Source organism: Agelaius phoeniceus, chromosome 3 (genome assembly GCF_051311805.1).
Source record: "Agelaius phoeniceus isolate bAgePho1 chromosome 3, bAgePho1.hap1, whole genome shotgun sequence".
Classification (NCBI taxonomy): Eukaryota; Metazoa; Chordata; class Aves; order Passeriformes; family Icteridae; genus Agelaius; species Agelaius phoeniceus.
Genome location: NC_135267.1, coordinates 101,353,293 through 101,366,165, shown reverse-complemented (window position 1 = coordinate 101,366,165; position 12,873 = coordinate 101,353,293). Strand labels below are relative to the sequence as shown.

The window sequence follows — 12,873 nt, the reverse complement described above, 5'->3', positions numbered from 1 at the left end:
GCTCTTAAGGTGATACTTTTTAAAAGACCTTGTATGGCTTGTCTACTTTTCTGAGGCCAGCACTTAGCACAGCTCTGCTGCTCATGGTTCATGCCATTAGTGAAGATCACAATCTTCTGGGCCAGCCCAAGGACTGACAGCACGACAGAAGAGAACTCAGAACACTACAGAGCAACAACTGGGCCAACATTGTTCTGTGTATTTTTACTAGCCTGCTCCAAACACAGAGCAAAGGGGCAAACAAAACCAGAAGAGTGATGAAGTAAGTTCATTTTAGAACAAAGTTATGCAACCAGCCTCAAAACAACTTTACTCCTCAGAAGCTCTAGCTGGATGGTGTATTTTTAGTAAACTTGGCTAAGTGCTTCAGACTAGCTTGGATTCAACCCCCTTCCCTTTTCCTGCTCTTCCATGTAACCCTGGACTCCTCTTCACATTTCATTTCTCTTCCAGCACACGACAGATGTTCAGACATACAAAGGCCTGTGTTTTATGCACAGCATAACTATTTAAAATCTATCTCCTTCAGCCAGCATTGTCGTTGGTGGGGAAGGTCTCCATCAAAACTAACACCTGTTTCAACACCTAAATACAGATACTCAAGGACCAAGCAGCAAGAGCAGGCCACTTGCTGTCTTCCATCTCTCAGAAGGGTAACAAGTGGTATTTTCAGTTTTGCTTCATATAACTCTGTATCCAGACATGCTGGTTTTTGAAGTGGTTCATGCTTGAGTCCCACACACATTATGCCCGGTTCTTTTCAAAAGATAGCTCTGACTTGCAGCCATAAGTAAGGGATGCATAAAAGGATGCCAGAAGGTTGGAACTCTGGAGACTGGAGCACCTCAGGGCAGCACTGCCTATGTAACCAAAGCACTGAGATGGATTTATTTATTTATTTATGCAAGTCAAATAGGTGATGACAAACAGAAGATTATTCTCTAGAATTTATCAAGGTGTATTCTATGAAGCCATCTTAAAAAACCAAGCAAACAAAAAAAAAAAAACAAAACCCCAGGAAAAATAAGCATAGGAAACATGGACAGGGAACAGAAATGCTTCTGCCTGCTAAAGGCATGACAAACAATCTGTCTTCCAGGGACTCATATCTCTCCTGCTCTCTACACAAGCCACCTCCCAAAAAAAACTAATGGAGAAGGGGCTTTTTTCTGGAAGAAGTGACTAAATCAGTCCCTATACCACTACATATGGAGGTGAAAAAAAGGCAAATGTAACAGTGCACTCTGATGGCAGTCTCTAGGGGGAGAGCCACTACACTTCACCTACCTAAAAAGCACATTCCTCCAAAGTCATTTTTGTACTGTGTGACCAGAAACAATCGCCTGCACCTCACCCTGGTTCTGGCCACACTGCCAGGCGGAGACAGGCAGGGAGTTCACTCACATCATCTCCACTCCTCCTGGAGTGACAGAGGAGGACGTGTGCTCCTTGCTGGACGAGGAGTCGGTGGTGCACTCGGGCTCCGAGACGGAGTCGCTGCTGCAGGGCTCGCTGTTGGGGGACACGTTCCTTTGGGAGGCCGAGTCGGCTGCTCCAGCCGGGAGCTCCCCGTCACTGAAGGCGTCGCTGATGAACATCCCCTCGTGGGTCAGGTAGGCCACCTCGCTGTCCACCAGGCTCTCCTTAGCAGAGTTCTTCTGCAGCGTGTCCTCCAGGTCTCTGGTTTTTTGGTTCTTGTCTAGAACCAAGAAAACCACGCTACGGATAGTATTTAACGTTGCCTAGAATGAAATATAACTTTTATTACAAAAAAACACCCCAAAACCCAGTGCCACAAGTTTGTGCTAGAAAGAGATTTTCTTTGTTGTGTAATTAGTATTTAGAGGCAGATCCATTTGTCTGATGGCAACCAATATCTGATGTTTCTGAGATAGGTGAAAGAAACCTCATTTGGAGCAAACTAACACATACAAAAGTCCTGTCCTAATCCCTAGCAGCTTAGAATAGAAGTAACAGAGCAAAAGAGGTATTATCTCTTTGTCACTGCTCTCTTTGTTAGCACTAATCATTTTTGCCCTGGATGCCAATATGCACATCTCCTTTCAATCAGAAGTTTGAACTCTACAAGCAAAACCAACATCTTAAGACTTCAAATGGAAAAACGACTTCATTCCCTTTAATGGCTGAACTGAATGAAGTTCTTTGTAGATGAATGTCTTACCTTTACTCTCTTGAGGAAGATAGTGAATTTTGAAAAAATATTCTTCAGTAAATCAAACCACTGAGGAAAATTCATCATCCTCATCTGGTCTGCAAGCCTAAAAAAAGAGCAGTATTCAGCAAATAGCAATTGTTTGCCGGCCATGATGCCTACTGGCACATAAAGGAAAAGAAAACATGCTTTAAATGGAATTGCAAATATAAGGAAAATTGACTTTTATATAAGGAATATAAGGAAATAGACTTTTACCTGGCAAGCGACAGACACCACCTAAACAACAGTCATGATCAACACAATGCAAGTGGAGAGGGGAAGGAGGGATATAGCATTAGATCATACTATCAGAAAATGAAAGCTTCACATTTACCCTTTAGCTCTTTCCTGGGCATAATGTTCTCTTCCCTAGGATAAATATGTGTTACCTACAAGGGGTGAGGTTAATAACACTTTCACAAACCATGTGGGAGGAAAAAAAAATTTACAAAAAATCTACATGAAAATACTTTTCTAGTGTTAAAAAGCTGTGTTATTAAGCCCATATAAAGGCTCTATTTGCAAGGCATTGCAATGAGACCATGTCTGCTATTAAAGTACAAGTCAGCAGTTTGTGGCAAAAGAGCAGAAAAATCATTGACAGAACAAAAATTAAACCCTCTAATACACAGTTAGGACTCAAGAGCAGAAGACTAAACACTAAAGAATGGTGACCAAATATCCAATGTGTAAAAATGACCCTGTGCCCAGTCATTTCTCAATCTGGGTATGAATTCCATGCAGGTTTTGCAACTCACTTTGCTTTATCAGCTGGACTATTTTTATTATCTTGGGGTAACACTTTGCTGAGTCAAGTGAATCATAAAGCCATAGAAAAAACAGAAGCTGGCAGGGGCCCCTGGAGCTGGGGCCTCTGGAGCTGCCTTGGCCAAGCCCTGCTCAAGGCAGGTCCAACTGCACAGGGTTGCTCTGGGTCAGTCAAAGCCTGACCATGTCCCAGAACACAGATTGCACAGCTTCTCTGGGCTGTGTTCCAGTGTCTGACCAGCCTTCTGGGAAACAGATTCTCCCTACCATTCAACTGGAATTTCTCTTCTTCCACATTGCCCTTGGGGCAAACTCTGAGAGGAGTCAGGCTCCATCTCCATCTCTGCTCTGGCATTTGCCTTTGATGGGCTTGGTGAGGTTCCTGATGGAGCATTTCTAGGGCTGAAGTTGTCTGGTCTCCTCTCTGGATAGCTCCTGTTCTTGATTATGGGGAACTTAAACTCATGACATGTTTTAGTACAAAGTCCCAGATTATGGCAACAGGGAACACTTTCAAGTAGAGATGTATTCAAGAAATATATGCTTCATGTAGTGAGATTCACAGAATTTTAGTATTTATTTCAAGGGTAAATTTAAGGTGACATTAGAATATGAATGAGAAGTAAAACAATATCCACCCAGAGGTGGACAAAAGCAGAGTCTTAGGATGCAAGAGAAGAATAATCCTTAATTATAGGGAAATTTAAGCAAAAATTAGAACAGTAAATTTATCTATGCTCAAAATTATACTATCCCCACCCACCAGCACCACAAAAAAAAATCTGGCTGCATACTTACTTAACAACCACTTCTGTGTCTATTTCTTCTATCTGCGATACTGTATTAACCACACACTGGCAAATTTTAAGGGGGAAAAAAAAACAAAACAAAAGAAGATCTTAGCTTCTTTCTAACCACTGCTGAGTGTCATAATAAACACATTAATCCTTAAGTTAAATAAGGAAAAGTAAAAGAAGAAAAGAAAGAGATACTTGTATCACTTAACAACTTATTTCTCTAAAAACACACCAAAAAAAAAAAAACCCTCAAAAAACAATCAAACCCCCCCCCCCCAAAAAAAACCAAAAGAAACCCCCAAAGCAACCAGTGCATACAAAACTGGCCAGCTTCTTCAGGTCTCCAGTACAATCAATTTTCATTCCAAACACATCTATAGTTCTACAGCCATTTCATTCATCTCTTTTTCCTTTACTTGTAGGCCTAAGGTACAAATCAACTCCACTCAGACTGAAAAAAGGCTTTTCCCCCAAATGCCAGTCAATAAACTGAACAAATGAGTAGCAGAGTGTGAACTCATCTTGCCTTTAAGCAAGTTTGTACAATCCCAATGGTGACTGAGGGCTGCCATCTCAAGCTACACAGGTTTTACCTCTGTTCTGAATAATAGTGGTCAGTACAGAAGCTTCTGAAGAAGAACACAGCCTTGTTCTTGAACCATGCCGTGTGCTCAGTGCTTACAAACCTCTGCTCTTACACTTGCCTGGCAACAAAAACCTACTAAAATTCACTGACCAAAACAGCCCAGCAATGCATTTGAAGAGGAAGCACATTTGAGGTGTGGCAAGAAAAGAGTTTCCTTTATTAAGGAAAAGTACCCCTAAGAGTTGAGACAATGGGCCACCATACAAAAGCATTGCACAAACCACACAGGAATTACACAAATCCTGCCTATTTTCCTTATGGAACAGAAATTTACACTGGAATTTGATTAAACATTGTCTACTATTAAGCAGAGGGGAAACCTGAAAAATCAAACTTAAATTTTCCCAGCAGAATGGGAAAAGCATTTTGAGACTGAGAATGAGCAGAAAAACAGGGAGTGCTACCTGTCTATTATAAGATCAAAGAAAGAATCTGAAGGGAAAAAGAAGTCTCCTAATGACTGCTGACAGAGGCAAGTGAAAAGCCAGTGGAGACTGCCAGGCAGATGAACAGCTTTATGCTGGTGTTATTCATTAATTCCTTTTTTTTTAAATTTACTAGCAATATGGGCCTATCCACCCTGTACAACCAGAACAACAGAACCATGGGGCTGCAATGTGAAAGGGATTGGAACAGCCAAGTCTGGCTAAAAACAAAAACCTTCAATTAAGAGTATTAAAAAACCAAATCCAAACTTTTGAAAACTAGGTTCCCAACCCAGCTCACAATACAACTGTGAACTGCAGACTATGCTATGAGGACAGGAGATGCCCAACGCAGCACCTATCTCCCAGCCTTTGAGATACAAATCAGAGGGAGTTCATAGCATATCAGAACATAACTCTAAAAAATCACCTGGCTCTGGGAAAAAAGAACCCCATTCTTACACAGTATTCTTACATATGTGGGAAAACAAACAAGATGAGTAAAACTGAAAGTACCACACACACCCCTTAAGTTCAGCCTGAGATCCGTTTGCAAACAAGTCTTTATGTCACTATCCAAATTACCCAATGTATTTCCCCCAAAGCAAGAATCTGAATTTTGTTCAATTATTCATTTTAGCTGGTTTTATCAATAAGGTTTTTTGTCTTGAAATACTCTGCCCTAAACGGCAAACCACCACACCAATGCAGAAAAGGATTTGGGGCTTAATTTAAGTTTTTTTTAAAGGTAAGCACTTCTACCTTCTCCATTACTTCACCTTGCTCTCTCAGAAATAGGCAAGGATATTTTCCAACCTTTTATCATGTGCCTGTGCTAGGTCTGTGTTAACATAAAGGCAAGAAGTATTTTCTGTACCATTTGCTGGGAATTCATTTGTTTAAACTGGCAAGTTCTTTGATTCTCCTTTATGTGTTTACACCAAGAACTCCAGGGTTTTGCTTTACAGTGTGTTGGGAAGGAGAGGTTTTTAGTGTGGTTTTGAAGTGTTTGTTTTGTTGTGGGTTTTAATGAAATGTAGTGCTATGACACAACTCTACTATTTCAGAGAGCCACGTGTTAAGAGAAAGGGAAGTTCACAACAATGTTAATTTTACACAGAAAACAGGGAGCTTATGTTACCTGCACCTCCCAAAAATTACTCTGTAAAGACCTTTGTGCTTCAGGGAGCCCTTTAAGTGTCTGCAAGCTCAGCTGCTCTAACTGAGAGACTATCAGCCACCCAAAAACTTAATCAGACCTGTTATTAATGACTAAAAAAATATTTGCAAGGGGTAGAAAAAAGCTTGTCAGGTACATTAGAAATATTTGTCTTACCTGTTTAATTATATTCTTTGCAGTATTAATCATTTCATCTCCATATATTTCATAAAAATTTAGTTTCCTTTGTTTTAGAAGTCCAAATACTAGAGATACAAGTCTCTCCTATCAAGAAAAAAGAAAATTAAAAAAACCACACATGAAAAATATCAAGGTGAAGGCAAGAAACAATTTTAAGAAATTGCACAGCAGTAAGAAAGTTCATGTATCAAGCACACAGTGAACAGCATTTAGGTCAATCCAATTCCTCCAGACGACTGCCAAGCTTTGCCTATACACAAAAGTTCCCTGTGGCAATACCAGCTGAGTCTCTTCCTCCCACCCCTTTTCCTGCCAATTCCTCAACTGGGCTGACTCACAAGTACTTAAACCTGTGGATATTTCTAACCATGAGTGAGTTTCCTGAGCCTGAGCAAGGCTGACAGTAAGCACAGCCCAAGTGAGAGGCTGCAGCACAGAGGGCAAGGAACCACAGGGCAGAAAGGGGAGCACTGCAGTGCTACTGCCACCCACTACATCTCATAAATGGATTAAACAAGGCTGAACAGGTCATAGGCTCTAGCAATTAATAAAGAGCCCTACAGGCAAAATCCAGAAAAATCTTTTCTGGGCTAGAAAGCAACCACAATAGCCTAATCTTTGTATGTTTATGATCTTCAGAGGAATGAGGAATATATATCTATATATACTGGGAATGAAGCATGCATTCAGGGCAAGCATATGCTTGGTATAAGCACCCATAAAAGCATGGGGAGACAGAATGAGAACAACATGCAAATATCAGCTTTCATTGCAAAACTTAAATTTTTACAACCAAGTAGATCAGAGTCCATGTTCTTTTCCACTTACATGCTTAGGTTCATGAAGTGAACTCAGTATACATTTAATCACCGAAAAGAGAACTGATTATTTTGAAAAAATGAAGTGGGCCTCGATTGCAGTTCAGAGTTTAAGTAGAATTATTTAATCTTATCAAGCACAAAAATAAATGGGCGGGGAGAGGTGTGGATGAGAAGTTAAATAGTCTAAAATTATAGTGTTGCTACTAGAGACCTGAGTGAATTACTTGGTGCTAATTAAGTACGTTAAAGATGCAAACATATTCATGAGACAGTTAATTTCAATAACAGACATACCTCTTCTAGAATTTGGCAATCATCTTCTAGGGGTCTATTTAAATCATTGCGAGCATAAGTTGAAAACTCTGCAATCATCATTTTATCTATCAGCTTTTCCAGTTCACAAAGCTGTGAGCCAAGATGCCTAAGAAAAACAGCCATTGAGATATGAGCTAAATAATCAACCTGAAAACGAATCATTAGTTCACAGTTGAAGAAAATAACCACCCAGCAGGAAATTTCCATGCAATCAAACGCTGGCTTAATGGGAGGCTCCAATCTTTCACTCCTCAGAGCAGCTGAAATCATGCATTTTTCAGAGGCACTGTCACCTAACACCAAAACATATGGACTTGAATATTGATGGAGGATAAAATTTGGAAGTAGGGCTTTTTTCTTTTTTTGGAAGGTGCCAAGTACCTCTTTGCCCAATGAGGTGAACCAGAACTAAGAATACTCACTGCTTGTCAGCATAAAGGTGTTAAAAAGAAGGAATACTTCTTTTGCTTGTTGAGTTCCTCAGATCATCAGTCCACAAGTTCTTCTAATTCAAACATTTGAGCTTTTGATGTGATCACAGATTAAATTCACATGACAGGATTGCTTTCAAAGAATACATAGGAGTTTTTAAATTTGCCATTTTTATGCTACTCTAAATGAAAAATATTTTTCCCAAGTATGGGAGATTTTAGACTATATTTTGCAGACTGTTGTCATACAGAACCACAAGGGAATTTCTCACATCAGAAATGTCAACCACCTTTTAAAAGTGTGAACTTGAGAGATGTCAAACACTACAGGCTTTTCAACTTCCACTAACAGCTGGGAACAAATATCAGGAAAAATCATACTGCCTTTTCTTTAACAAAAACAAACAGGCACAAACACTTTGCAAATGAGAATTAAGTGGAGCTGTGATGTTTTAGATAAGCCTAGATACAAAATGGGGGGGATGAACATGGCTTTCATTCAGTGCTGGTGTAGCTGGATCCTTTGCTGTCATGACTCCTGGTTCCTCTTCCTTGCAGAAACCCACATAGCCAGCACTGAGCTGAAGTCCAGGAATCTTGCTGGATCTGAGCTGAGCAGATTAACTTACTTATTTTAATTTCAAGATGACCAGGGATGTACCTGCTTTTGAAATTGTTCAGTAACTCATTGGAATGGACAAAGCAAACATATTTAAAATATCTAATTTAAACAAAAATAGCTGTAGAAAATCTAAGTCACTTGCATCATGGGCACTGACTGTAGGACTAGGAGCCACAACACAAAGGCTCTTACCGAGGTAAGCATGAAGATGCTCCTTGGTACATTATTTCTGTGCTGAACTGCACTGAAACACACCAAAACCTGTCCTCTCAAAACTCAGCTATGGAAACATCCAACAACAGCTCCCAGCACTGGCCCTCAACACTTTGTCCAAGAGGTTCCAGTCCCTAGCAGCCACAAAAATCCCTCCTAACTGAAACATTCAGGAACAAATCAAACCTTAATTCACACTCCAGAAAAACACCTTGGTAATTATCTCTTAGCAGGTACCACTGACACATCAGACCCTTTCAATGAATACTGAATATGACAACTCTATCATGGAAGATGACCACTGCAGGGTAAAGCTTCTTTTAAAATACACAAATGAGAACTATTTTTCCATGCATCAGCTTTTACTGAATAAAAGTGTGGTTTGCCAGCATACCTGTGGGAAAAAAACCCCAAAACACAAAACAAAAAACCAAACCACCCTTCCCCAACAAACAAAACCACCGTATCTCCATCACCCCAACAAGGACTGTGAAAGCGATGCAGAAAGTGTTTTCACAGATTTTTAAGTTAGTTAACACATCAGCTTTCTTTTGTAAAATTAAAAGGGTTTCTTGAAAAGGTTAGAGCTCTAAAACTTTAATCCTATCCTAGAGTAGTAGCAAGCAGTTACAACTGACACATATCACTGGTGACATTAACCCAGACTAAAGACATCAATATATTACTTCACACAACCTTTGTGATTTCTTCATTTTTTGCTACAACTAGAAACAAACTACATTCTTCTCTGCATACAGTGTGACAAGGGAAAAATTAATTGATGATTTGAGTCATTTTCTTACTGCTTTATATTGAATGATTCTGGCATGACTCAATTGAAAACATCAAATTCTACAAGCTGCCATGGCAACACTAAAACAAGATGTTGGGAGTTTTTTCATCAGATATTTAGTAAAAAATAGTAATTATTTAGAAAATATGTTATTGCTTTAGAAGTATCTTGTTAAAATAAACTGGGTATTTAACTCAACAACTGCATCATTCTTGCTCAGAATAAAGCAAGAAGATACCTTTGGTATTTCTTGGGAAAAGCTGAAGAATATGTGCTTTCCACCAAGTCAGATTTTTTTTTTAAATTTACTTCTTTTTAGAAACACTCCATTCTACTGAGAAGTTTTATCAAGACTTCCATCTTTCCACTGCACATTATTTCTTCACAAAAGCTATATACACAGGCCACTGTGAGATTTGGAAACTGTGCAGGGCTTCTCAGCTGCACTTGAATTTCTGGTGGGGTACATGACTTAGATAGCTCTTAACTCACCTTTGTGAGCCTTTACTGCTCAAAGCAGAGAGGCCATTTCCCACACACATCACTGTCTGTAACTACCAAAACAACCAGCTAAGCTTTACGCACAGAAATTATTCTTTACAGACAAGATAATTATCTAAATATGTTCCACACCTGAGGGTAATTTTGAAACAATGGCACATTCTTGGGACATCATGTCAATCAATGACAAGAGAATGGCATTCTCTGCTGACAGAGCACACAGGTTACCCAGCTGCAAAACACAGCTGATTTTGAGCGATGCTGTCACAGGGCTGTAGAACTGCACTAACTTGTCACCAAGGTCAATCCAAAGGTGACTCAGTCAAGGGCTGTGCACCGGAATCAAGTGATTGATAGCACGAACACTGAAGAGGACAAACTGCACTGAGGCATCTGAATAGAGACAAGTTACACTTTTTAGATGGTCTGTTTCTAGGTTTTTTAACAAAAACACTTACAGTAACTTTACCCCAATAGTTTATTAGCTCTTTTAATTTTTTTTTTCATTTTTAATACTTTTTCTCGGAGTTTTTCCTGAGATCTTTTCTACGTAAAATTTGAGGTTTTTCCGAACTAGCTAGAAGATGTGTTAGGAACTTGACAAAAGAGATGGACAAGAGCAGTAATTATATAAAGTTCTGAACATTCATGTTGCAGGTACTGAGCAGCAATCATGTTTCCATTAGGCATGCTGTGGACCACTGAGCTGCAGGAACCACAAAACCTCTGAACAAAGCACCCCTCACCCAACATCAACTTAGAAAACTTAGCACACAGCTCCTCAGCTGGCTGATGCAAGCCTTGGAGCTGATTTAACCGCACACTGCTTCTGCCAGCATCATGCCACACTGGCAGCTTTGCATGCACCACTTTTAAAGTACCTATATCTTATGACAGCTTATTTTACATCAGGTAGAAGGATTCTACTGTGTTAATATTCCTGCATGCTCCTTTAACAACTCCAGCCCAGGTCAGCCACTAAAGACACAGGCCCAAGGACCCATCCCTGGGGTGCTGCCTGCAGGAGGATCGCAGACCCCCATGTGGAAAACACCTCTCAGCTACAAGCCATGCAAGATGAAAGTCCAGCCACAGCTTTGCTCTCATCTCTGCACCCCTAAAATGTCTGTAAACCAGAACAGAGGACAAAGCATTTAGATGTCAAAATTTCATTCCACTCCAAAAAAAACCCACCCCATCTCTGGCAAAGGCATTAGTCACACTACGTATGTCACACTTACATTTTATACCTTCTGTATTAGGTCCTCTAAGAATGAATGAACAAAGGTGGAACAAATCCTTTCAGCCAACATAATGTGCTCAACACATTCCAGCTCTCTTGCATTTTATGTATTTCCTACATGGTTACCTACCGGAAACTGTGAATACCTTGAAGCTCCTGCTGTAACACCTCTTGTGTTGTTGCTATTAAGTCCAAAGCTCCAACATACTCTGAAGTGGAGAGCAGCAACTGTACTGTGGGCTGTGTTTGGTGTACAGTAGCCATTAATTTCAGTTTATTGTATGCTTTTATACAGTTATTTCTGGTGAGTGACAGTCTTAAAACTCGAAGCGATCCTTCACACATTACTTTATCAATTTTAGAGATTTTCTCTCTAAGCAATTTTACAGCCTGGGAGGTTTTCCTGAGGTAGTCCTGCAACTCATGCTGAGAGGTCATTGCATGAAAAAATGCTTCTGAACGGAGAGAAATCTGATGAGCAATATTGACTTCCACAATGTCCAGATAATGGCTCAGCTGGGAAGAGGAAAAAGCAACATTATTGTTATGACCTGGAAGCTTTATCACCATGCAAATACACTTTCAGAGTATTTGTCTCATTGTATCACAAGGAAATTTTGCTAATACGAGTTAAATCCCTTTGTCATTGTGGTTTAATAACTTCTTTTTAAATTAACTCAAAATCACTGCGAGAAGATGGATTTGATGCCTTTCCTGCTTGAAAATAAAAAGTTAGAAAAGTAAATAAATCTAAAATATCCAAAGTTTTGTGTAAGTTTTGTGCAAACCACATGGTTGCACACTGGCCACAGAATATGGACAATAACCAGGAGACAGCTCTGGATACTGGCTTGCAAGCAACAGTATATATATGCAGATAAGCTATGAAATTTGGGTCACTGAAGCTGCTAAAGTTGCAGCCACTATATTTGATGACACACCACCGGAATGGCTCTGCTTATTTAAAAAGCTGTAGTACCTTCTATGTACAAAATCTCCAGGGTATCTCTGGCTGCAGCTGTACTTTTGCCAACCAGCTGGAATTAGTACTAAGCCTTTTTCCTGTGTGCTGGCACTGTGATTCTGGGATTCCCAGAGACAGTACACCTACATGTTCAGAACCTAAAATTCAAATTCTCTATGTCCAACAGTCACCAGACCACTGTGCTGGTCTGATTCTTTCACTGTAATAGCTCTGTGTTTTGGCTTAGGCTGAATATGCAAACTCCAAGGACTGAAGCTTTAGGATGCTCATCTGAATGTTAATGCTCAGATGACCTGGTTTCTCAGAGGTGCCAAGCATTCAAACCTCCTGCTGAATTCCAAAAGGCCAACCAGAGATGGAAAGGAAATCAGCTGGAGAATGTCTCCTTCTTGGAGTTATTTTCATACTGCTTCCCATGGATACACTAAGGATTTATACAACATACAAACCCACCTTTTTTGTTCACATCTAATTTAATCAGAAGCATCCTCCACCAACCAGCTGTGACACACCTAGCCACAGGGAAAGCCAAGACAGATTCTGACACAGGGATCAGAGAAAGGGCTATTACAAACAATTATTTATGTGATTGTACCAACCAGATGCCCCAGGTCCCTTCACTATGCTAAACAAGGTAGAACAAACAGAGCAAGCAGCACCTGCCGCAGAAAGCTCACAATCCCAATGTAGGGCAACACATGGGAGGAGGTAAAGAAGAAAACACCATGAGGAAATTTT

General features: G+C 40.0%; 1 protein-coding gene across 2 annotated transcripts in view; it reads right to left on the bottom strand.

The window, feature by feature from the left end:
* Positions 1–12,873, bottom strand: part of VPS54 (VPS54 subunit of GARP complex) — a 48,557-nt gene that overhangs the window by 17,997 nt on the left and 17,687 nt on the right. For both annotated transcript variants that reach the window (XM_054629006.2, XM_054629009.2), the window contains 6 exons: positions 11,281–11,666; positions 7,327–7,453; positions 6,188–6,295; positions 3,782–3,837; positions 2,183–2,279; positions 1,405–1,742 (listed from right to left, as the gene is read on the bottom strand). In XM_054629006.2, coding sequence (XP_054484981.2) covers positions 1,405–1,742; positions 2,183–2,279; positions 3,782–3,837; positions 6,188–6,295; positions 7,327–7,453; positions 11,281–11,666 — 1,112 coding nt within the window. The remainder of the gene's footprint in view (positions 1–1,404; positions 1,743–2,182; positions 2,280–3,781; positions 3,838–6,187; positions 6,296–7,326; positions 7,454–11,280; positions 11,667–12,873) is intronic.